General features: G+C 37.0%; 1 protein-coding gene across 22 annotated transcripts in view; it reads left to right on the forward strand.

The window, feature by feature from the left end:
* Positions 1-27,353, forward strand: part of TCF4 (transcription factor 4) — a 344,054-nt gene that overhangs the window by 119,650 nt on the left and 197,051 nt on the right. For all 22 annotated transcript variants that reach the window (XR_006740306.1, XM_036419939.2, XM_036419946.2 and 19 more), the window contains 2 exons: positions 3,097-3,158; positions 5,984-6,080. Coding sequence is in view for 21 of the 22 variants with exons in the window: in XM_036419939.2 (XP_036275832.1) it covers positions 3,097-3,158; positions 5,984-6,080 (159 nt within the window). In the remaining variant the exon portion in view is untranslated. The remainder of the gene's footprint in view (positions 1-3,096; positions 3,159-5,983; positions 6,081-27,353) is intronic.

Below are 27,353 nucleotides of genomic sequence, written 5' to 3' on the forward strand. Positions count from 1 at the left end.
AGCATGTTTACATTCATTATGAGTTACACATGTACATGTTATAGCTTTGTGTTTTCTTGCTATAGATGATTGAGCACCAGTCATACAGATATAGTTTCAAAGATAAAATCTAATCAACAATCATATGATTGTTCTCTTAGGTTTTGGAGAGCTGGGATTCCTCCTTCTAAATCTAGCAGGAGGGCAAGGGATGGCAAAACCTGTTAAAAAGAGAGCAGTAAATAGGAGGAAGGCACACAGCATGAGGTCAGGAAATGAGAAAGGTGGAAATGGAAAAGGATGGCAAAAGAGCAGAAAAATTTGATTGGTTGAGAATCTATTTGTAAAGGAACCCAGCCAGCATTTAACTTTTTTTTTTTTTTTTTGAAAAAATGAAACTTCCAGCATTTTTAATTAGTGAATTGCTCAGTTTTGAAATTGCCTAATTGAGAATACTCAAGTTTTGATGTGTTTTATCTGCCTGCTAATTAACACACTGCATGGTTGACCATTATTTTTCCTTTATCTTTGTGGATAGAACATGCATATGAAGGTCTCTGCAACACTGCAGCTCAAGTCTGGGTTAAAAATGCATGTCACAAGAGTTCATACTAAATTATAAATCAAGTTCTAGTATATCTGTTCTCCAAATCAATTCTTTTTTGCTCCTTAATATGATTTTTCCTCTAGCACAAGACTTCTCTATCCTGGCACAATTGACATTTGGGGCTAGAACATTTTTGTTGTGGGGGATTGTTGTGTGTATCCGTAGGATGCTTAGCAGCATCCTGGTTTCTACCAACTAGATGCCAGTACACCCTCTCCTCTCATCAACCCCCCCCCCCCCCCCCGAAGCTGGGATGACTCAGAATCTATCTGGACATTGCCAGATGTCCTCTGGGGACCAGACCTGCCCCTGGTGGAGAACTGCTAGCCTAGTATTACTATGGTCTTTTTTCCTCCTTGTCTCTGCCTACTTTTTTGTTGTTGTTGTTAATCCTCATCAGAGTATATTTTTTCATTGATTTTTAGAGAGTGAGGGAGGGGGAGAGACACACACTCAGAGAGAAACGTAGATGTGAGAGAGACATATCAATTGATTGCTTTCTGCACACACCCTGACTAGGGCTGGGGATGGAGCCTGCAACCAAGGTAGTACCCTTTACTGAATCGAACCCAGGACCCTTAGTCTGCAGGCCAATGCTCTTTCTGTCCACTGAGCCAAACCAGCTAGGGCTCTGCCTACTTTTTATGTTTAAAATCCTTTTTAAAAACTGACAAGACAAAGTGTGTCTGAACAATATGACAACATCTTATGGTAGAGCTAGGGATTCACCCCTTTTCCTTCATTATTTTTTGGCCACATTTAAGAGCAGAAATTTTTCCAATTAGTCCAAATTGACTGTTTCAGGTAAAAAAGAATTTAAGATGTGCCAGACTTCTGAAAAGCTGCAGTGTTTGAGAGATTTTTTGTCACAGTGTTGTTGTTTTTGTTTGTTTGTCTTTGCTGAAAATATTTGCTTTTTGGTTAAGGATGCAGTGCAAAACTTATTCATGTGAGAATCCAGAGGGTTCTAAGTAATTTCTTCATGTACTCTAGTTCTGTATACATAGGAGAGGCTAGGAGGCTGTGTCATTAAACAGCAGATTTGGAGAAAGTATTGTACCTTTTATCCAGATTGGATGCTTTCTTGACATTCCTTAAAGCTCACAGTCCCTGATTTTAGCTGTCCTCAGGGGGCATCTCTTTGCTGTTACAAGATCTTCTGAAGCACCAAGAAAAGGAACCAAAATAATTTGTTTAAAAAAGAAAGAATTCAAGTTTAGTGCTAATAGTTGTGTTTTATTATTGTTCTATTCCATCTCATAATATATTCTAAAACAATGTGTACTCCACTGTATCCCCAAAATAAGTCAATTAATTACACTATGACTTCTTTTGCTGATAATAAAATAGCAGTAATAAAAAGAATGACAGTAGTGCATGAAGAGAATAAACAGTATCACTGAAATGTTAGGAAACACAATAAATGGGATTATGTCTGCTGAACCAAAGTTTCACACCTCCTCCTCCAATTCTGTCAGAGGAAGTTTGTGACGGCCATCTGTTATCAACCGTGATCAAAATAATAGAACAGCAAAACTTTTTATGCTTCTAAGGGGCCTTTCATCAAAAATCTCAAAGCTGCTTCTAAATATAGAGTGACTGATCTTTAAAATTTTAAACCACTTTTATGTTTTAAACAATTAATATGATAACTTAGTTTTTCTATTCTTTGTCCTGAGTACTTGCCACTTGACACACGGATTGAGCATTCAGCAACTGGTCAGCCTTAGCACACTGCTGCTACAGATTTTAGAAGAACGCCACCTTTTGTGGAGTTCATGCAGATCGCTCCACTCACTGTCACTTATCAAAGTAAAACTTGGACAACTTTAATTTCCGCATCTCAATGCCCAGACTAAGGATCGTAGAGCAAATGGCCAACTCTATTAAAAAAAAAAAAAAAAAAAAAAAAAAAAAAAAGACTGAGACAGTGTTGTCTCAACTTAAAGAGCAAAATCCTGATGCCCATGTAGTGCATGGGTAGAAATAGATGACCGAATTCTGTTTTGTCATGTGGATGTTGCTGCATGTCTGTTGTCTGGAGTGACAAGCTGGGGCTGGAGAATAGAGTATTCAAGAACATTATGGCATGGATGCTGCCAGTGTTAGTATGAATATTTACCTGAATGTAGCTTTGTTGTGCTTTTTTTTTTTTTTGTATTAAGGTTGTGTTAGTGTAGTCACACTTATTTTGTCCAAAAGATTTAAATAAAACACGCAGTGCAGTTTCATGTCTTTAAAAGTCGAGGCTATGAAACACTGCGAAAGATGGAAATACTTTTTATGCTCATACCTCTGGTTCCTGAGGGTCCAGTTCACTTTTTTTGCTGTGAATTTAAATGAGTTAATTTAAGTAGATGGGTCAGAAGCCACTATCATTGTGGTAGCCCCGTGCCTGATTCTTAATTAAAGGCAACAGGAGATTAATTTGAAACATTAATTTAAAAGTGCATACACAAAAAGAAAGAATTATTGCAAGAAAGCCTAAAGAACTTTTCTCTTGTCCCTAGATGTAGAAGACAGAAGTAGCTCAGGGTCCTGGGGGAATGGAGGACATCCAAGCCCGTCCAGGGTAAGTATATCTAATCTCTTCTCCCACATCCAGACATCTCACATATGTAAATTGACAGACCGAAGGTGAGTTTCTCTCAAGCGCACACAAAACTGCACAGATATATATGCACACTAAGTTTAATGAGGATCAGCTTGTGTTTGGATTTTCCCCCCCATTCTCTTATTGGATGCTGTTATTGAATTTGACACCTGTTCTACTTCTGCTAACCAGAAGAAAAATCCTTCATTAAATATTTGCCCTTACTTTGCCAGTTATTGATCTAGTATTATAGAAAGTTATTTTTTTTTTGTAGCTGACACAGCTTTGGACAAAATCCTAGTACTGTATCTCTGGAATATATTGATGTAAATAGACCACTGAATAATTCTGAAGATGTGGTGTGAAGGACTAGCTTATCAATTTACTCTACATAATAAATCTGTGTTGATTTCACTTTTTGAACATGTTATTATCCCACCGGTAGTTCCTTTGGTCACCAATGAGATTCATTCATTTGTTTGGTCTCAGATTTTTGCTATTCTTTTTCACAGGTTTCCTCCATTACTAATTGGTTGTTATTTTTGATGTAATGGGATGGCCACGAAATGGGAGGGAAAGAAGTGGTTAGGCCATGAGTGTTTTTGTGTGTATATGACTTTGGGCATGTCACGTCACCTCTTTGATCTTCATTTTGATAAAATGAAGAAGTAGAACCAGAGGGACTTTTATGTTCTTTCCTATTTATATAGTTTGACTTCACCTGAATCATTTCTAGCTCTGTAGAATCCATGTCAGCTTTTATAATATGCATATAATGCCCCAAATTAAAAATAGACTTAGAGCCCATAACTGAGCAGACATTGGCCCCTCTCCCAACCAGCTATATAGTTGAAGCATTCTGTAGGGAGAATAACATTTTGCTTTAAGTATCCACATAAATTTGGGGGGAGGGAGGTCTCTGTTTTGGCATAAGAGGCAAGGAAGGTAGGTAATCAAGCTGTCAAAATGAGGACATTTCAGCAAGCCATAGTTACCCATTTTTACCGGTCCTTTGGCCTTGTGGTTCTCACTCTAGTCTTCAGGGTATAGCAGGATCTCTAAGCTTACCAGTAACTTTATTCAGCCCTTGTACCAGCTGTCGAGTTTGACATTCTAATGCATTATATGGTTGGGCTGAGGAAATCTTTCCTCCTCCTCATGTTACAGCCTGCACTTGCAGAAATAAATCCATTCCCTTGACAGCAAGTGTAGGAGATGACAGTGCTTCCCTCCATTGTTTAGTTCATTCAGACTTAATTTCTTATGACTTCTCAGTTTAATACACACAGTACTTTTAAATATATTTCTGAGAACAAGATCCGGTTAGGATCATCCTGAATTTTATTTAGTGTTCATTAACTGTTCTGCCATTCTTTTCAGGGAATATGCTGGTGAATGATTTGAATCAATATTTTGCTATTTATATTTTCTAAATGGAGGGGATTTGAATGCGAAAGATTATCGTGGTTCACTTGTATCCGTGCAGCTTAAGTCTGTCTCATTTTAAAATGGTGATACTATTAGTTACCTTGCAGTACTATGCAGGGGTTTAAATTAGATAATGTTAAGCTTTTAGAATAAAGGGTGGGACCCTTCATAATAACCAGTATTACTCTTGGTAAAGAATGAGTGATTGCAAAACCCATGCTGGGTATGTCACATCTTTCTATGTGCTGAATTAGTGACAGCATTAGATTACAGCATCGTCAATTTAATTTCCATAAATGAGGGAAGGCAATTGAGAATTGGTTTGTTTGGAACTTTAAGGTTCCAGTTTTTCTCTAGTGAGGTGACGTTCATTTTCATTTTTCATATATTATCCCTCTTTTTTTATGCGAGCATATTCTGCCCTTTGGCTAACATGCTAACTGGCACCTCTGAGTAAATTTGACTTAGTCTTTATGGGCAGTGCAACCAGCTGAACAGAATGACTTTTTTTCTTTTCTTTCATTTTTGGTTACTTAATGCACCTTTGTAGATTGAAATTTGAACCATATAATATACAAGTACATGCTTTACTTTCGTATATGTTACCAATTCCTCCACGAAAAGTAAGTGACGAGGCAGTTTAAAAACTTTAATTTTAAATTCCTGTTAAAACAATGAGTTGATCTTAACAATGACAAAGTTAATGACTGCTTTAAAATCATTTTTGTGGTACACTTTGTCCAAACCCAGAAGTACTCATTTATGCTAAATTTGTGATGTTCATTCATACATAGTCCTATTATAATAATTTTAATATTCTATGTGTAATTACTTATGGAATGATCCAGTTCTCTTACAACTACCATAGTAACCTATCTATAACAAAACACCGCAATTTCAACATGAAAAACCATGTGTTGCTTTTTCAAAGCGTCTACCTGGGTCTTTCAAAAGCTGTTCAATTACAGGCTGTGGGTGTTTTCTCTTCTAGTACAACCTTGCTCTTTAAAGAAAAACAATGTGGGCCTATCAAAATAATAACTTAATATTTACAATATGTTTTATGTTGGGTGCTTTGCATGCATTATTTCACTTAAACACTTCAACAATTTCATGCCAGTTGGTTCAGTTGTTATTGTTCCCTAGATTTCACAACAGTTATGAAGAAAATTTGAACTCTGCAGATGGTAAAGCCCTGTCTTAACTACTGCACCTGTGAAAATTCAGGTTCCTTATAATGAGGTTCCTGGGTCAGAATGGTGGATTTTATTTCTTTGGGTCAGAGAAGTCTCGATAGTGGGTAATTTATGTGCTGATTTTTGCACATGTAAAATTGAATTAGATAATGTATCTAAGTGCTGTTATTTTATTTACAGAACTATGGAGATGGGACTCCCTATGACCACATGACCAGCAGGGACCTTGGGTCACATGACAATCTCTCTCCACCTTTTGTCAATTCCAGAATACAAAGTAAGATGAACTTTAAATTAATGTGGCTTTTTTTTTTTTGAATGACTGTTTTATCATGCGAGGAAGAACAAAAACCCAGACAGATGTTCTGTTTTTAGGAACTTGGATTTTTAGTCAGTTCTCTATAGTAATTTTAAATTGGAGGGAAATATTAATATTGTGCTTGGTAATAACACATGAAGAACTAAGTTTCATTAGCATGTGGAATTGCAGAATTTCATGCAATCTACAAAAATTTTGTCTTCCTTAGATACTAAGCATTTACCACAATTTCAATAATGAAGTAATAGTACTTTCTAAGTAAAGGTTGATGAAATAAGAACTGGTGAATATTTAAAATAAAAAATGTATTTTATGCCTGCTCATTGGCAATGAGATATAGTCAGTATTAACTGTGAATTATATTAATAGGGTTATGGAAACTCCTTTAATAATTCATAGAGGTTTTCTGTGTTTAAGTCAGAGTTTATTGCCTTCACATTGAATTGTAAAATCTTGTTGTGTGTTGATCAAGGGGTGAACTTTAGTGCTAGTGGTCTAGCAGGCATCATCCTACTCCACTGAGAACAAGCTGTGTGTCGTTTGAGACAGTCTGCGAGCTCCTTGCATGCCCTTTCTACTATCAGTCTAGTTTTCTGCTTTTACTAGCCTGTGGGGTGTTTGTTTAACAGCAGTAACTTAAGCAATGAAAAGAATTCATAATGGCTTAAGAGGTCTCAATAGCTGGTTATTTTATTTTCGATTGAAAAAATAATATTTGTTCTAGTAAAATGTGAGTTTTTAACAATATTAGTAAATCTCTCAACTTGGCCAAATATTTTTTTAAGAATCCTCAACAAATAAAGTTGAATTTTTGGTGCAAGAGAAACATATAGCCATACTTATGTCTGAAACCATAATGGCAAATGCTTTTAAAGAATGTCCCTATTTTCAAGCCTTGTAACTACCTGAAAATAAGACAGTGTCTTATATTAATTTTTTCTCCCAAAGTTGCTCTAGGTCTCATTTTCAGGGGATGTCTTATCTTTCTATGCGCTAGGTCTTATTTTCGGAAGATGTCTTATTTTCGGGAAAACATGGTATACTCGTTATTTAAGGGGTAGATAGTCCTTGAATCTGCCTTTTGAACTTTAAGGGTTCCAAACTCCCTCAAATCACATTAAGTCCATCTGACGAATTTCAGATATTTATCATAAAATAGACAAAGCAGAGAAATACTAGCAATTTATTTTTAATGTGTAATATTATATGTTGTGCCCTTACGTGTCATCCCAACTTTGACAGTCACAACATTCTCTTTGATCAAAGGATGTTATTCTATTTGTGATTTTTTAACTTTGAAATGGTAAATATATACGTGTATGTTTTAACTTTATAGCTAAAACTGGAATCCCAGTTTTTCATCAGATGTTGATAGGAAGATACAACACAATTTCCTGATTACAGGATGTACAGATGCAGATGGCTAATATATTTATCAACTTAAAGGTGAAAAAACAACTCTAGACACTTCAGTATAGTAGTAATAATTTTAAATTCTAATGCCACTGCTTCTCATCTCATCCTCACCCAACTTCATAACATAGAAAAAAAATAATTTGAAAATAAAAATCTTGAGAAGTAGCATTTAAAGAGTATGTGAAAGAACTTCCTTAGTAGCTTCTAAAACTGTCCTCTGACAAGGTAAAGTAAGTAAAATAGAATAAATAAATTATGATTAATATTTAGAAATTCCAGTAATATACATTTAAAAAGTTTTCCTAAAGAACAACTTGATAAATTAATTTTATATAATATGCTAAGCGATGCAAAGATAGTAAATAATTATTGTTCTTTTGTCCTTACGGGCAACTGTTTTAACAACCAAATTCATTTTTCAACCCAAATAATATATAAATGTAAGAGGATGATTGTCTAGAGCTAGAGGGGAGAGTTCTTTTCACTTAGCTGTTGTTTAAGCTGAAAGTCTATGTCAGCTGTGCTCTTTTATCCCGTCTGCCCTCCTTCCCATTAAACTCTTAAATATGGAGGCCAAGACAGTCTCCTGCATTGTGATAGGAAATGCTACTATGTCCGGAGGCTCCCACCCACTGTTCCCAATGAAAGGCCTTCTCTGTTAGATAAGCTGTCTGGTCTGAAACATGGCTCTTTATTGTTTACAAACTGCTACATTTTCCACCTCAAGCAGATTTTTGCACAGAAAAGAATTGTGCTTGGGCTAAATGGTTTATCTGACATTAACGGTGCAGTGTCAGATTGGGGTCAGGGAAGTCACCCTCAGAGTGAGAGGGCACAGTGCTGTGTGCAAAAAAGGAAAAGGAGAGAAAAAGACATTTAAGTAACTATGAAATCCCTTGCATTTTTAGTTGGGAAAAGAATTTTTAAGAAATAGTTTTATAAAACTGACCACCAAGCTATTGTACATTAAAAACTCTTCCCACCCTTATAATTTCTCACATCCCAAACGCCTTCTTGACTGGTTTGAGTATCTCAAAGCCAGATTTGGGAACAAAGATTCTCATTGATTTTGCTCAAGCTGCTGTTTATTTAAAATGAAACCACTTTTGAGATGAGCGATGCTTGGTGTTAAGTTGCATTTTAACAAAGAGAAGGTAGGTCATTTTCAAGAAATTAAAGGCAGGCAGCTTACAGAGGGAGACCAAAACACAAAGTAAGATCTACTAGCATAGAGAACAATTTAAACTCATAAACTATATGGTATATTCTAATCTGTTCTTTGTGTCCAAATATTCACTCTGTGTTATAATCTTTGTGGAAGTTCTTATTCTTTCCAAAGAAGGTATTAGATTTTAATAAAAGTTTTGACAATACTCCTGTATTCATTCTTAGAATGTTTAGTTTTCATTAATTACAAAGATTTCTTTACATGTCAGAGACTTAATTCTACTATGATGTCACATTAGAGTAAAAGCTATAGCATTAGAAATAAATCAGCCACTTTATTGGACCAGATTCTCTATTGTCAAATCAATCAAGCCTATAACTGAATTAGGCGTCTGCTACAGAAATAAGTGACACTAATTTTACGGGAAAGAGTTATTAACTGCAGATGACCTTATTTTTTTTTTCTTTTGTAAACTGTTCACTTAGTGAAATTTAGTTTATTACAAGTAAAGAAAAAAGTAATGTATCATTTTCTCCTTTTGGAGGTAAATGAATATTGCATATTTTGTTCTTTATGGCACTCCACTATTTTGGAAAAATGATGCAGGAATTGGTAACATTTGCTCATAAACTCTTTTATGCTAATAAAACACTTTATTACAATTCTGAACTTTGATATTTTACACCAATGATTTTGAATAAATGTTATAATTTTTTGTAATATAATACTTATGTTTGGCAGCAAAATAATAAAATTCAATTTACTTGTGTATCTTTTTTATGAAAAAATGGGTCATAATTTATAAGTTTAATAGAGTGACTCCATTAATTTACTCTTTTAGAAATAAGCTTTCATGCTGAATATAGTGCCCTATTTAATAGTTTATGAATCCCTGAAGTAGAAATAAACAAATGAACACAAGAGCACTTATTATGCTAGAAGAGTTAATGACATTTCTTGGTTTATAACCAAGGTTGCACTCTGTAATTTGAGTTGCCATACAGAGTTTTGGAAGTTGATATCATGTACATCCTTTAAAGAAGAACACAATTAAAGCAGATAAAACACCAAGCCCCCAAATTTGTTCTTTGAAGAAGTAAGTGTGCATGACTTTTTGTTTTTCCTTTGGTGTGGGCGAGTATGGAGCAGCTGAGAGGTTTAAACATCAAGTCACAGAGTTGACTGCCTGCATTGACCAATTGATGAACTATTCTACCTGGTATTTTCTGAGTCCCCAGCTCATTCCTTTCATTTGGCTAGTTTGCATTTTTATCTGTTTGATTTTTCTGTGTCCTTTTTTGGTACTGAAGAGAAAGTAAATCACTTCTTTCTTTTGACTACTTGTGATTATTAATGGCTAGAGGCCTGGTACATGAATTTGTGCACCAGTGGGGTCCCTAGGCCTGGCCTGCAGAATTAGGCTGAAACCAGCTCTCCAACATCCCACTAGGGGTCCCAGATTGTGAGGAGGGCACAGGTCAGGCCCAGGGACTCCACCAGTGCATGATCGGAGCTGGGGAGGAATGCAGGAGGTTGCCTAGCCGTGGAGGGACAGTGGGAGGGCTCCAAGATGTGTCCGGCCCATCTCGCTCAGTACAGAGCTGCCGGACCTCAGTAGCAAGCTAACTTACCGATTGGAGTGTCTGTCCCCTTGTGATCAGTGCACATCATAGTGATTAGTCGACCGGTTGACTGTCTGTCCCTGGTGTTCAGTGCATGTCCTAGTGATTGGTTGACTGGTCAACTGTCTGCCTCTTGGTGGTCAGTGCACATCATATCGAGCAGTTGAGAGGCCTTAGCATATCATTAGCATTTTATGTTTTGTTTGAACAGATGACTGGATGACCGGACACTTTAGGATATTAGGCTTTTATTACATAGGATAATATTGTACACCTGACCTGTTGGAAACTGTTTGCTGCAGTTTTAAGGAGTTAGATGAAACCTATATAGATGGTCAGTGGGTGGCTTTCAAAATATGTCATTCAGACCGAGAGGCAATGGGTCTGAATCTTGTTTTTAAGAGAGCTATATGCTATAAAATAGTTTGAAATTCCTGGCAAGAACTATATGCAGAGAGTACGTATTTTTAAAACTTTACCCTCTGTTTTATTTTTGCCAAGCATTAAACTTTTGTAGGTAATTATTTGTCCAAATATTTTTACAATAGTATACAATATATTTTCCAGCTAAAACGTTTTGATCCAAGGAAGGATCTTAGGATGCATTTTTCTTCTATTGTTCCAGAGCCTTAATTGAAAACCAGATTGTTTTGAGTGAACAAGTTGCCAATAAGATTATAGACATGCATTTGGTAAACTGCAGGATGTGAAAAGTGATACTTTTGTATGGTTGGGTGCAGCTTAGCTCAACATCAGCTGCTGTGTTTTTACATGTCCCTCTGTGAATGGTTCGGTTTCCTTATTGTGGTCTTTGGTTCCCATCCCACTAATGGTACTCTCTCTATCCGTGCACTAAGTAATTTCCCACCATAGAGTCACTGGTTTCTAAACCAGCTCAGTGGAACATTTTACTGTAGGAATAGATCTAGGTTTCAGGCATAACCGAAGAAAGCTGCTGGCTTATAGGATGACCTTTGCATCTCATCTGGGTTAGCGGTTGATATTTTGATTTGGTTACTGTGGTCGTATTGTGACAGCTGCGAGCTCATTATAATTCAGTTCCACCGCTCCGTTTGCCTAGCAGGAATATTTAGGTTTGTATTACTTCAAAGTGTTTATGGCTGCCCTGAGTTTAGCCCAGCATAAAGGTGAAGTGTTGTGAGTTTTTTCAAATCCCAGCGGCAGAGGCTAGTGGCACAGTCTTCTTGTAAAACGGCAAATGTGAGTAGAAGCTAATACAGGAGTGTTTCTTTTCCTTGTAAAACTGCAACTGCCCAAGGATGAGGCTCTTCTAGGAAAGCTGTTTTGAAAACTTGAACCTACAAAGGAAAAGAATGACCACAAGAAAAACTGGTGTTTTTTTTATTTTTTTTATTTTTTTTAAGTATTGGTAAGATTTAACGTGATGTCTTGGTCGGGTTTCTTTTTCCATGCAGGAATATAAATATAGAAATAAATAAAAGACCTGTGCAATAATGGCAATGACTGGATATTCGAAAGTGCCAGAGGTCAGATAATATTTTAATTACTTCATAAAATGGAATTGTGAATATGGATGTCAGCTTTAGAAATTTCACTTCACATAGAAAGTAGTCTGAAGTTAGAGAGTGATATCTTGCAAGTCCATTGGTAAAGACCTGTCTGTGCATTGTCACTATCTTTTTTTAAGGGCACTTTTTAGCTTGAGGTTATGTTGATATCATCCGTTATCTGTTGGACTGATACTGTCACAAGCAATTTCTGAGTGAAGAAATGTTTAAAGGCCTTATTTTTTGGTAGTTTTTTGTTTGCTTGGGAGTTTATTTATTTTAATATATTAAATTTAAAATGCCTTTCCAAAATATTAACAAATAAGACTATTTTAAGTGTCATCCTGTTAACATGGATGGCTTTATTAGTGCTGACTCTGAGGTAAGCCTGAGACATAGAACAACTTTTCTCTGTTTTGCTACAAATGCCTATGGGTCCCCACTCAGCCACTTTTTGGGTCTTTAAGTTAAAAGTGGAACAGACCCATTGATTGATCTTTAGGTGTGCCATTTCATCTTTATATTGTATTTTATCTTTACAGGTATTGATCATTCTTTCTAAAACATTTGTCTCTCTTTTATTTTACCTTCAAGTAATTTCGCTAGTGATATATTTTCCAAATGTGATTTTTAAGGCCTGATTCAAATGGATATTTCTTTTGTATCTTCACTCATTCCAACTCTGTAGTTAAGGGATTTAATTGATTAAGGATATGATAATAACTGTTAAGTCACATCACCAGGAGAAAAGTGTTATGCATGGACCAGCCTTTGGCACAGAGCTGTAGGACCTCCGTAAATGGCTGTTGAATGGTGTCATTCATAAATAAAGCAGGAATCAGATATATATATATATATATATATATATATATATATATATATATATATATATATATATATATAACCCTTAGTGAAAAGTCCATAAATTAAAGTCGGGCTTACATGTTAGCTATAAGAGCCAGCTATAGAAATTGAGTCTATGGTATTGTATCCTTGACTGGACAGAATTTTTCCTATTGTCAGGAAACAGACCTTATTACAGTGTGATAGATTTCAGTTTTCAGTTAACAAACTACAGATAATCTTACTTATAAAAGAAAATAAGCAAAATCAATATTTATTGAAAGTCTACTGAACAAGTTGTGTGTTTCCAGTATTCAGATAAGATAACTTATTTCCTCTTGTCCAATTAATAACCATTTCTGTTCCTCTTTCACTGGTCTCATTTCCTTTCCATTCAGCTGCCTACTCTAGAATGTAGCACATTTAATGCTGTGATAAACATTTTTATAGTCAAAATAGGTGGACTAAACCAGGTTTTATAAAATTGAGAAGAACTGATGCCAAAAAAAATGTTACTTGAAACGGCAGTTAATAGAAAAGTATAGATCTTTTAAATACCAGAAACGTAGTGACCCTAAGAGAAAATAAACCCTTTTAGATTCCAGTAAAAGTAAAAAGCAGTTTGTATCAGGTAGGAATGCTTTTGCTTGGAAGTAATGGAAAATGTGACAAATGGTGGCTTCAGAATGCCGGTTCTCTTACTAGGAGTCTGGGGCCCACAGCCTCTTCTGGAATTGGTTTGCAGTCCAGTGAAGCAGGGTTGGTGTCTGCAGTTCCTTTGTCCTTTTCCTCATTGTCTTAGGGTGACCAGCGCAGCTTCAGTGCCCACACTTGACCCCTAAAGAAGTCGGGAAAGGTGAGAACAGCCAGGGCCATCCGCAGCTGCAGAGTTTTGGTGGGGATAGGGGAACATACACAGAGGCCTCTACACAACCAATGGAAAAAGACAGAAAATGAGCATGTGAACAGGGCTTAGCAATTTAAGGGTTTATTTCGTTTATTTTAAGAGAAAGTATAATTTTCAACGTAACAGTTTTAAAAATTAAGAACAGAGCTTTAACTTCCATGTAATAAGCAAAATATAAAAATGGATATCAACTCTGAATTCTGGCCAGCAAATTAGAGAGAAAGACATGAAGAAGGGATGGAGTAGACAAAAAGGTATTGAAATGAGGAGCAAAGAGGAAGTACAGGATTGAGAGTCATGCATGGGCAGAAGGAGTCTGAGGCGTGCTGTTCTCCTTTCAATGTCAAGGCCTTTGCCTTCCTTGTCCTTATCCCTTGAGGTTGGCAGCACCTAGCCAGCATCAACCTCTTAACATCCGGATCACCTAGAACCTTTACGTTCAGGTGTCTGGTGTGAGTGCTTGCCATGTTATCCAGGTCACTTGGGCAGCAGGCCCATAGCTCCAGCCACCAGTCCCCTCGGTGACCTTTGGCGTAGCCTTCGGTCAATGCCCACCCCCACAGCCTCCTGCCGCAGCCATTCAGAGCTGGGCTGGAGCAGCAAGGCCCCAGCAGGTGCCACTCTGAGTGACAGGCAGCGATTGTTCCCTCGCACCACTGCCAAATGGCCTCCCGGGAATTTATTTCCAACAACCTGCCATCTTATCCTGAAGCACTAGACAAGAATGCCCACTGACGGGGGCAAAAAAAGCCCTCGATTTTGTTTTTAATATGTACACAGTTATGTTCTTTGTTCTTTAATGTGGAGGGCTGGTGTGGCCAAAAAACAACATTTAATTTTAGTCAACATGCCAACACTGCATGAAATTGTAGTGAGAGCTGGATCCAACTTTTGGCCAGAAGTTCCCCGCCCTCTGCCCCACACAGTCATGCCTGACTCAGCCACTGAGGATGTAGGCAGGGGGAGGGGCCGTCTATCATTAATTAAAGGTAAGCTGGATGCGAAATGAAATGTGCCATCTTTATTTAATAACAAAGTTTTTCTCTACGTTTTTCATTGGCACAATGGTTTCTTTGGATTTTGCATAAGCTTGACACTTAAAATATGCCTGTGATAGATAGCAGTAAGCAGTGAACACAATTCCCACCTGGATCCTTGGACAGGGGATTGAAACACTACATTTCTCAAACCTCTCATTGGCCATCAGCTCCAGGAGACACGTCAGTGCAGTTACAGGGTCTGTGAACCTAATCTTTATGGAGGAATGTATCTTTCCTCAGTGCTCTATTGACCACCAATACAAATAAGCTGTTTTCTTTGCTCACATCATGAGGACCAAAGAAGCAAGGGAGCTCAGTCGTTAGCTCTACAAGTCTTGAGAGGCATCATGGAATAATGATGGGGTCACTGTGGTCTTAGACTTGGCTGTTTCACCTCAAGATGACTGGGACTTTGGACGCATTTTTCATGAGCCCCAACGTCCACATTTCTGAGATGAAGACAGTGGTATCTGCCACACCTCCCCTCCTCTCCCCCATAGTCACTGTGAACAGTGCGATAAAGTGACAGACATTGGAATAACTGCTCTGCTCTCTGACTGTAATCTTAGGGAACTGCAAAGTTACACATTGGTACTCTGTCTCTTTGGTCTGTAATTAATTTTAAAAAAATCTATATTGGGTGGTAGCAGTTTTAAAACACCTTACTTTCTAATGAGATTGGAACAGAAGGCAAGAACAGGTGGAGATAGCATAGAATATTCAGTTCTCTAAACATCAAGACCAAATGGAAAGATTTCTTTTTTAGCCAAAACAGTAATCCTATAAAACGAGTACCTCTTTTGGGACAACTATGTTGAATTCAGATGTGTCCCTTCGTGAAATATTTTTCTCCAGCGATATTTTGCTCCAACTTAAACGTTCTCAGGTTTCATTGTTCACTTGGCGAAAAACACCTTGGTGTGGTGCTCGAGTGGTGACAAGTTGAGATTTTTCTGCCTGCTTTGTGGGTCTTCTGAATAATGGAGTAACCATCAGGTGGGATGCTTTTCAACAAGGAGATACGGTTACACACCTTCCATGTTCTCAGGAAGGTGCTGGAGACGGGCTTCTTCCATTTCAGTTCATTTTTCTCCAGAGACGCTTGGCAAAGGGTATTGCCTCTGTATGTGATTAGTTGTTTTTTTTTTTGTTTGTCCCCCCCACCCTTTACTCCCAAAGGTTTCCGAGTCTTTCCTACCTAACTGTATATAATTATTTAGTAGGAAGAAATATTTAGTGGATGCCATTTTATTTCCTTCTGCAGAATATCAGGCCTGCTGATCAGCAATTGCAAAATGTATGGAGCATAGATTGGGATTAAATTAAATTTATTCCTAAACACTTAATAGATAGGGCCCAAACGTTTTCATCTTCTCAACTCCCCAGTTCCTTGACAGGTATTTATCAATAAGAAAAACTGTAAGGAAGGTTCACTTTAAATTGGTGTAAAATATAGCTGGCTATTTTGTTTGTTTAAAATAAAACATTTACAACTTTTTTATAGATTGGAAACCCCACGAAAGCCCTAATAGGGGAAAGTGGAGGATGATGGGCTGAACAAGGGTTGTTTTCAGTTGGGAGTTGGTTTGACCTTGGACAAATTTTAGTGCTTTGTTGGAATTTCTCATTTGAGTAGTTGCTTTGTGTTTAAATGAAGACACTTAAATTCAGTTACTGTGAATTATTATTATATCTACTTTTATTTTATCTAGACTGTTTCTCTGTTTATTGCATCTGACCACTTTGGCAAAAGTGTTATGCAAACTTGAGAGTCACGTAGCGAATTTTGGCAAAAAGTGGAAGTGATTAATTAAATGCCATCCCCTCATGGGCCATATAAAAGCTGAATGAAGTAGACAGTGTAATATCTGATAACAATTGGTGGAGACAAAAGAAGAGAAGGATAAGAGAGAAAGAGACACACAAAAAGCTAATTTTACAATGTTCTGATCACAAAGTATGATTTTCTGGCATTGTATTATCACATTAAAGTGGCTGCCTTAGTCTGAAATTACAGGGTTACTAATTGCTCTTGCCTTTTCCTCACCAAGCTGTACTCTTAACAGTTCAGTAACCAAATCTGAATTCTTTGGATGCAAGCATAAACTCTTTATGTGTAACTGATTGTACTTAATTAGGCAATACCAAATTATTGGTGACTCTGTCTCCTTCAGAACTTTCTGAGTGATTGGTAATGAGCACAGTAACCATATTTTTGGAAGCCTTAAACATAGGTCTCCTGACAGGATCAAATTCATACTTTATATTGCATGTGGTGTGTTTTTTCTTCATTGTGGATTTCCCTTTTCTATATTTATTGGTGATCTCACAAATAATATTTGGAAATTGAAATGCATGAGCATAGAATACTTGAAATGTTTTTGGCAGACTACTATTATAGCTGTAGTAGTTAAGGGTAAATACGGACCTACTGAATGGTAGGTAGTGTGCTGAGTAATCTTTTTGTGATCTTGGACAAGCCATTTTTCACTTTGATCCAGTTTCCTTATTTCAGAAAAGTAACCCACGGAGATATGGCCGATGGGAAGAAAGATCTTTGAAATTTTTTGTTACTTCAAGAATAAAATGGTTATAAATATGTACAATTTTGTAATTGTATTTTTCATTCAAACTTTCATATATACAGTTTGAACACTAAATTGAAAATAAAAGAGAAGAAAGCAACCTTGCTCATAGTCTTTTAAAGGCATTTTAACAGTTAATGAGATTTTGCCCCATAGCCTCATGAGTTCCATTTAGTTCTGAAATAAAAATTTACGGCTGTTCTCTCAGTTGAGCTGATACAAGTATAAGGGTAGAATTGCCTTCACACCTGCTCTAGCATAAAAAGAAGCCTCTATGTGACTTCTTTAAAATATTCACAGAGCAGAATAAGAAAGAGAATTCACTATTCCTACCATTGTAACTAAACAGTAATGCAAACAAGAAGGCAGTTGCTCTATAAATTAGCTCTAACATGCTGATATTGTCCACACCTAGATGCCCTCCTTAAGTTACCTGTATTCCTCAAGGTAGAATGTGGCTGCAGAAATGTAGTTGGTTGCAAAGACAGTGGATCAACATTAACACTGGCAAGTGTACATATGGGAAAATCTTTGCATTTGCTAGGCCATTTAGCTGTTCAAGTCATGGTCCGTTAGGCAGAAGTACAATGGCTTTTCTGAGTGCTCTAGTTAAGGGGCAGGATGGGTAAAGTGGTGTACACTTAGGTGGATAATTAATAATTAGTGTAGGCTTGGAAGGCTGTAATATAATATATAAATTTCAACACCTGTTAAAGTGTTATCGGACCAGGTCACCTTTTCTTACAATGAAGGGGTAGTCCTCCCTATAGAAAAAGAAAGTGCTCCTAGTACATGGGAAAAGACTGATGACTAAGGGAGGGCAGGTCTTTATAGAAAACCCTGTTTCTATGGTCATTGTGATTAGGCAGCACATTTTAGCGGTCAAATATAAATAGCATTCCTAATCAATACTGTTTTGCATGGTTTGACTGCAGCTGACAAACTATTCTGGTGAATTCTAGTACTTGGAGACTGTTAACTTGCCAGAGAAGCTTCCACCGTTTGCATCACCACATTAGCCCCCACAAAACAATGGGGTTGTTCATTTTATAACTTCATTGCAAGTAAATATTCAGAGAGCCTTTTCTAGCGGCGAATTGGAAGGGGTAGAAAAGATAAGAGATCCTGAGTCCAGTTTTTGGCTTGGCTGTACCTGAGCAGCTTTTATACCTCATGTCTTCGCTGTCTAGATTTTCAAGGAGAGAAAGTGCTCCCTTACAGCAGCTAGGAAGAGGGCAAATTACATATTGGTGAAGGCAAAGCAGAATATATTGCTGCTTTAAACATTTGATTAGCTTCTTGATAAATAAAATTAATGTTTTATAAGAGTGACTGCAATCATATGGTCCTCAGTCTATGTATTTTTTAAATCATCAATTTGTACTAGAAGCTAACCAAATGTTAAACTTCAACACTCGAATTAAATGAATTTTTGGTTCATTCTTTCATTCATCTAACACTTAGGGAAGTCTGTGTCACGCAGGCCCGCTGTTAGGTACCAGATAGTGACATGCTACTTTTCTTGCCTTCAGCATGGCCCATAGTCCAAGGAAAGAAATAGATTGATATTAGATAATTATAAGTCAGGGCATTGGTGAAGTGATCGATATATACACAGGGTGCTATCGGATTACATATCTGGGCTACCAGCCATCAGCTTCCTCAAAATAATGACTAAAATGTGTTGGTGCTCACTGAGTACTAGTCATCTGCTAAGTACTTGCACATATTATCTTGCTTGCTTCATACAATAAACCTCTTTGATAGGTTTGCCATTCTCATTTACAGGGGGCAGTTGAGGATCAGAGAAATCAGGTTGTCTGGTGGTGTGTAGTGTAGTCCAGATTGGAACCTCTATCTGCTGAACTCCAAAGCTCTTGTTCCTAACCACCCTCCACTGCCTCACTTGTAGAGAATTTGGAAAGAACTCCTGGAGTGTGCAATCTCAGTTAAGCGTGTGTTCAGCTGCAGCTAATAAAATACCTGATAATAGCAGATTAGCCAAACAAGGATGGTTTTATCCCCGTCACATAAGGGGATGTTTAGCAGTAGCAGCTCACCTGTATGGATTCAGCCCATCAGTGTTGCCATCTTTCCTTTCTGATCTCCTCAGCATGCTGATTTTTAGTTTTTAATTTTTTATTCTTTTAGGATGTGTAATATGGGAAGCGGGGGTAAGGTTATGGGGGATTAAGATGGTAAATTCAGTTTTGGACATAATGAATTTTTGAGATGTCTATGGGTGGATTGATTTGTGGTTCTGAGCTAAAGATTTGTCATGCAGCATTCCATATGTGGTAATATAAGTCATGGGAATGGATAACAAAAAGAGGGAAAATTGATCTTATTTTCTGATTAATCATTTTGCTCTCTAAAGATCTTAAAATGATCTGTCTCATCATTTTCTTCTCTACAAATTTGGCATTAAAAAAACAACAACACCTGATTAATTCATGGTTTGGTCACATAATTGTTTTCAGTGTTATATTTAATCACTCATCCCTAATATGCTATTTTAAATTTTTTACCTTTTATCTTTCTCCCACCCTCCGTACTTCCTTTCACTAAGTCTGGCTAAAATGAAACTTGTTTCAGAGCACCATATTGGGAAGACATTCTTAAAGTGGAATGGCACTTAGAACTTGTCTTCTCTCTGATTTACATCAGCTTCCCTTCCAGTGTAGGAATCCTTCCTTCTAGATGAGGCCCTAGCAAAGTTGTTGGTACACAAATGACACTATCACTAATGTGTGAATGAATGGATCCACAACCAGCACCCCTTCCTCTGCTTGGGCATACACTGCACTGGAGAAGCTACTAACGCCAGGGTAATTCATTGCCTTGTGATAGCTCTGACTTTCATAAAGTTCTCAATTCTGTAGCTGTCAGCCTGGCTAGTTTTTCCTCTGAAGCTACTGAGGATTATGAGTTGTCTCACTTTCCACATGTTTCTCAGGATGAGAATCTGCACTTCTCCCAAAAGTGTCAGTGGAGCCTGGCCTGTGTGGCTCAGAGGTTGAATGTCGACCCATGAACCAGTACAATTTCCAGCTAGGCCACATACTGGGTTGTTGGCTCCAGCCCCAATTGGAGGTCTTTCAGGAGGCAGCCAATTGATCTGTGGTTCTCTATCATCATCGATGTTCCTATCTCTCCTTCTCTCTTCCTCTCTCAGAAATCAATAAAAATATATTTTTAAAAAAGTATCATTGGAACCATTTAACATATCTTAGAATAGTGTTTTACCACACCTCTTATAGTCAGATGTTAAATTATAAGTAATGAAGGTTAAATGGAAATTTGCATAATTCTAAAGATAAATTTAGAGGTAATTATTTCCTTTAGAGAGGGTTTGCTAAAGGATGGTTTTAGATTTAGTCTGTGAAAATTAGGATCATGACAACTTTTCAGGAACACAGTTCTGTGTCAGAAAGTTCCCTAAGGAGTCATGTGTGAGCTCTTAAGGAAGTTTGGAAGTTTTAAGGGTGGTATCCTACTGCAGGATATTAAGCTGATAGCTAGGCCTTCTCAAAGAGAGAGAAAGAGTTAGCATCCAGCAGCCTGTTTTATAACCAAGTGATGGGACCTCATACAAGGTCTAGGTTATTCACAAAAGCACAAATGATACATAACAAAAGCCAGCCTATAATGGTTCATCACACCAGTGTGCAGAACTTCTGTAGACTCAGGCTGCACATGTCCCTCCATACACCTAGCTTCCGTTCTGGTCATTTCCTTCTGTGTAGATTTTGATCTGGTGCTATCGGGAGAGGGAAGGCAGCCATTATGAGAGTGGAATTTTCAGTTTCACTGTCTCTGATTATTTGTAAGGTTTGAGAGGTGGTTTATTGGATAGGGAACATTCAAATTTTGTCTGTAGCTTATAAAAGACATCGTGACTTCTACATGTGATTTGTAGTGACACATATTGCTACTGCTCTATCTCAAATGAGCCTAGACTGGTGGTAATGGCCAGAAACTGAGGGGGCTGTAGCATTTATTCAACTATTGCCCTTTTCTAAACCAAAGTAAGATTATATTTTTCACTTTCATAGTCAGACAAATTAAGGTCTTTAAAACCTACTGCCCCGCCCCCTTTTTCTTTTTTCAGATATCCTGTGGCAAATAGCTTATTGGTTTTCTGTAGAACTGCCTTGTTTTAAAAATCAAATTGATGAACAACTTGATTCTGCCTGCAGAGCAAAGCTATCTGCCTTTTGAGAAAATCTAGATGGCTAAATTGAAAGCATGTTTTGCACATGGTTTAGCAGTTAGTAGCCTGGAAAATGACCCAATAGCCAAGATAGTTTTTTTTTTCTTCTTTTTTTCCCCCCCAATCTTCCTTATAAGTGCTTGTTTAAAGTTTAAGCCAGTAATTGACTATTTTCTACATTGTTCATTGTTAATTATTTTCAGGCTATTATAGCTTGATAAATACATTGCTTGCTAAGTTGAGTCAATGGAGAAACATTAGTGCTATAAGACAATCCAGTTAAGTATGGTGCTCAAAAGCATTACCAATTAGGCCAGATCACCATGATTCTTAGTGAGCCTAGGAAAGTCACTTCTATTTGTGCAAATTTTCATGTATTTAAAATGGGTATGATGCCATGCTGGATTGTTGTTTTTGATAACAGGGCAGAATAGAAGTTTACACTATGCTGTGGCCTGCTGAACAGTTTCTACTGATTGGAGGCTACATTACTCAATGTTATTATTTAGCTCCCTCAGTCTTTTCCACACCAGAGGGGCAAAATCCTTACTATTCTGCACTTTTGTCATACTTACCAGTTGGTATCTGCCAGAGAGCTCAAGCTGTTCTATTTTTCATATATACATATATGTTTTTATTGATTTCACAGAGGAAGGGAGAGGGAGAGAGAGTTAGAAACATCACTGGTGAGAGGGGATCATTGATAGGCTGCCTTCTGCCCGGGGATCAAGCCCGCAACCTGGGCATGTGCCCTGACTGGGAATTGAACTATGACCTTCAGGTTCACAGGTGGATACACAACTACTGAGCCGTGCTGGCCAGGCTCAAGCTGTTCCATTTTGTATAGTTTATATTTCAGAAACTTTAACACATGCAATAGGTGGGGGTATGATAAGCATTGATTAGAAAAACAGGGAACTTCTAGCATTCATCCCTTAATTTTTTAGTTTAGAAACAATGGACATTACTTGAAATTACAGGTGCAAACTAATGCTGGCTAATGATTAAAGGTACAAAAAATGTAATGGAAAAAGAGTTAAATTTTGTCTATTAGGTAGGTAGTAAGGGCCATTAGAATAGAATATGGATACTATGGAAAAACAATAACATAGAGACAATGTGATTTATCTGTGTATGATACAGAAAGAAAAATAATGGTTGGGAATATTCTGAATGTAGCTTAAGCTATTTATCTTTATGTACAAGGAAACTTACATAAAACTACTCTTGATTAAGTTTTATGTGAAACAAAGGGTATGATTGGAAGTGGAGAACTGGAGCGTATTTTAGGAGCATGATGACAATCCAGCTAAAGGCTTTAGCAAGTCTGTGGTTGAACTAGAGAAGGAAAAGCAAGAGCTGGGATTTGTTATGCAAATTTGCAACACATGTAGGAGTTGGACCTAATGGATTGTTGCACTAGATTTGGTCATCAAATGATGCTTTTCATAGCAAATATTATCTGAGCCATTAATCTAAACATTGAAAAATGCAGAAGGCATGTAGGCAGAACTGCAGTCTTCCTGTCCCTTGAAACAAAATTGACTGCTCTTGAACTTTAGACTGTATAAAGGGAGAATGGGGGAAAGAGAGTAAATAGTGAAAGGAAAGCACCTGGAGTGTGGAGGGCATGCATACTTAAGAGATAAATTCAGTAAGCAGATGTCCCAAAGTTAAGGATATTCCAACTATCAGGCAAACAGGATAGGAAACTGATAGGCACAAAGCAACTATTTAGTAAGAAAAAGGAACAGTTGACAACAGATGTTATAGAGGAGGAGACTGGCATGGTTATAGGAAGATATTAAAAATACGAAAAACGTCCCAAAGTTAAGAGTGGGAAAATGAAGACAGACTACCTCTGAGATGATGGCAAATAATAATGGGTTATTTCTGAAAGCACCTAAAGAACAGGAGATCTGAAAAGTGGTTTGTCGAGCCCTGAAGACATAGAAAGGGAAATTTATTAATAGACAATGGAGACACTACTAAAAAATAAATGAATTTTTCACCCCAGTGTTCACAAAAGAGAATGGGAGACAGATGCTAGAAACAGACATAAATTTCCCAAGGGAGAAGAAATACATATAAAAGAAATCAGAATCTTGCCAAAACAAGTGAACAGGAGTGAGAAGAAAAAAATAGAAAACCTTAAAATTTAGCAGTTGTCACCTAAAAATCTTGAAAAGGTAAGAATGAAGAAGAAGCCTAGAAAGAGAAGAAAAATAACTATTTCTTGGAATGGTTGGAAATAATTTTGTTGATTTATTTTGTCTATTTAATTCATTAGATTATTTGAAATTTACCCTTAAAGGGAATAAGGTAGTGTACTTAAAAATATCTTGTGGCAGTTGAGTAACCAAAACATTTTTTTGTTCCCCAAATACACCATCGAAGAATTACCTCACTTTGCCCAGTGTTTAATGTTTATTAAATATTGGTTAAGTATTTATTAAGTCTTATTATTTTTTCCAGGGTATTCACTGAATCACTGATTCAGCCAGTATTTATTAGCTATTTCTTAGTGCTAGACATGGGCTAGACTGAAATGCAGCACTGAAAAAGACAGACCTGCCTTAGGGTATCCGAAGTTCCTTCTCCTTCACTCCTATAAACAACCCTACCTCATGCCAGGCATAGAAAGGGCATTGATTCATTTTGTTATCATTTCTGGTTTTATTTTTGACTGGCTTCGTGACAGAGAATGTCTGGAGAAGGGTGGACTCTTCTGTCCGTGGGCTGTGCTCTGTGTGGTGCCTGCTTCCTTTTCCTAGGCCTCAGATGTGCATCCCTCTTTCCAGGATCTCTAGTCTCCTGGGGACCCAAGCCAAACTTCTTGCCTGTTGCTCCCTACCAGCTGCCAGTGAATGGATTTAGGAATCCTTGACCTCCTACTGCTCTTTTGAGATTCAGAAAGTTCTTGCCTTGAGCTGGCAGAGGCTGTACTTTCAAATGTACATTTCCCTTCCTCCATTTACTACACCTCCTGCATTTGGACCTGATGTACACACACCTCTTATCCCCAAATTAAACTTTCTTTACTTTGTATTCAAAGATTAATTTAAGATACTCATGAATGCAAATACTGTTATGAGGAGGACTTCACTGTAGTCAATTCTTTCCACTTTCCAATATTTCTTTAGTTGCTACCTAAGAATGGAATAAAAGAGGTGTTTCAGGACATTATTTTTTAAGCATGTAGGAGAAGGACAAAGAGACTTTCTTTCATGGCAGTGTCTGTCCTACGGTATCTTGTTCCCAAAGCCTAAAGAAATTCTCAATAAAATTAATCTCCAGAGCCATCTTTCCTACCAAGACTGTAGAAACAGACCTCCTGTGAGCTCTTACTTCTCTTATGTAGTTGCTCTGTGTTTAAGTGTCTCTGAAAGCTGGTTTACTTAAGTTCATCTATAAAAAAGAAAGATCAACTAAGCTATATAACCATTTCTTTGGTCATATTTTCATCTTTTAGATAGAGCCATTTCAGTTTGCTTGGTTATTGCCCTGAGCATAGCTCATTATTTTGGGGACTGCCAGACCTGGGCGAGTCTGCTGTTTCATTGAGGGGATAACATGAATGACACAACTGCAAACATGGCAACAGCAATCCCACCGGCAAGTGCTAGGGAAGCAAGAGCTGGGCTGAGAATGACAGAAAGAAGCTTTGGTGCATTTTGAATATTGTTTTATCCCTAATGCTCTTGTATATTTGATAAAGTATATCTGATGAATAATATTCTTTAGCTCTCAACCTGGACTCCATAAAAAAGTATGACCATATCTTGTAGATCTCTCAGCCTTTCTTGCTGTCCATCTGAGTTACCTCTGAGCCACTGACATAGTACAGATGCCTAAACTCCACCTGCAGACATTCTGTGTTCGGAGGTCTGAGGTCTGGGCTGGAATCCAGGCATCAAATGTAAATGTGCATTTGATGATGCTGATGTCATCCAGGTTTGAGAATCTTACCTACACTTTGCTTCAAAGAACTGTCATTGTGGTTTCCAAAAGAATTCATTTCTCTTGATCTGAGTACTTATTTTTAAATCCTTCAATTTATTTTTTTCACTCAGTAAAAGTGAGTTATCACCTATTTAGCACCTAACTACCATCAATATATTTTCATGCCATAAACTACTAACTGTTTTAGGTCAAAGAACATAGTAATTTTTTAATGCATTAAAATTGTGCATACTTCCAGAAAGGCTGACATGATCTCTGTTTTTTATTTGTCCTTCAAGTTGATAGGCTTAGTCTAATGGCCTTGAAGGTTTGCCTCTGTAATGGTGATGTGTATGACAGATGTTCGTTGTTGTAGATTCACAATTAAACATTGTGTATATGCAATGGGAATGATTTTCCTTGTATTGTAGAAAAACTGTTAATGTATTTTTACTACTTTAGAGGAAAGACAAGCCATATTAGAGAAAAGTCTGCACTATAAATATTTCAAAAAGAACATTCATTTGTTACTTTTTATAATATACAGCTGAGATTTAAATGACACTAAGTAGGGAAGCTTTGTCTTATGCAGAAGAATTTGGCAATAGCTAAGACTGCTATGAAATTAGCCTTGGATTGATTGTAGGCAAGTATGTTTTTCACAAGTACTTGGGCAATTTTGTTATATTTGTAATATTAATTCGATTGTCGAGTACAACCTAATGTACACAGTAAAATATATTTTTAAAACTGTTTGATAAAAGGTACACAAACTCCCATGTTGTTATAGCTTGATTTTATGAAAAAAAAAATTCAATAATATGTGAAACGGTGAGCTAGTTAAGGATATTTTGTTGCACGTTCTACTATCTTTGGAATGATAGAGCTGTTTTTGTCTAACTTGGCTTTTTCATACATGCAATATTTTGCTCACATTATAGGTGCAGAGCTGACCCTAGGCTGCTCATAGTTGTAGTTTCGTAGCTGCTCATATGAGGTTCCAGGTGACATGTTGCCATGGTAGTAGACCTTTTTTTCTGTTGAATTATGAATATTTAACTTAATATTAATAAAATTAAAATGCAGAGAGAAAACCCAGTCTTCTATATGTTTTGTAATTTTGTAGCTCAAAGTTAAAGAAAATGTGTGGAATTTAGGTACTGACTTGTTTTTATACAAAATGGGTAATAGTATATTTCATTTTGCCATTGAAGTTATTAACAACTTCCCTTATTTAGAATTCTTGGCAAGTTTAAAAGGTAACCTTCAGAGAGAGTTAAAGTTCTTGTACTGTATTTGAATGATAAAATGGTTAAGTCATTAATCACATGAAATTATTTCTCAGAATATTAATAGCTATTTCTTTACCTACAAACTTCTTTTTTGGTCATAGAATCTTTAAAAAAAATATGTTTTTGTTGATTTTTAGAGAAAGGAAGTGAAAGGGAGAAAGAGAAACATCAATTGGCTGTCTCCTGCATGACCCCTAAGGGGGATGGAGCATGCAACCCTCATCACGTGCCCTGATGACTTTTTGGTACATTGGACAATGCCCAACCAACTGAGCCACATTGGCCAGAACTAATCATAGAATCTTGATTTAAAAGTGAAGTTTTATTTTCACTGCTAATGGGCCAAGAATACCTACAGCTTATGGAAAGGTTAACAAAATATTGCTAATTAAATGTTATATTGTTTGTAAGTTTATTGACTTGTTTCGTATGTACTGATTGGTATCAATTTCTCAGTATATATACATGTGCTTCTTATGGTTCTTTCAGATATTTGTGTTCAGTTTCTAAGTGGTTCATTAATTCCCTTCATCAAATATTTATTGAACACCAGGCTTTTGCCAAATACTTGGCATGGCTTGGTGCTGGGAATACACACTTGAATATACCACATACTTGGAGTTGACTTTCTCTCACAGGAAAGACACAGGAAATAAACAGGTCCAAGAGGAGTA

Source organism: Pipistrellus kuhlii, unplaced genomic scaffold (genome assembly GCF_014108245.1).
Source record: "Pipistrellus kuhlii isolate mPipKuh1 unplaced genomic scaffold, mPipKuh1.p scaffold_m20_p_6, whole genome shotgun sequence".
Classification (NCBI taxonomy): domain Eukaryota; kingdom Metazoa; phylum Chordata; class Mammalia; order Chiroptera; family Vespertilionidae; genus Pipistrellus; species Pipistrellus kuhlii.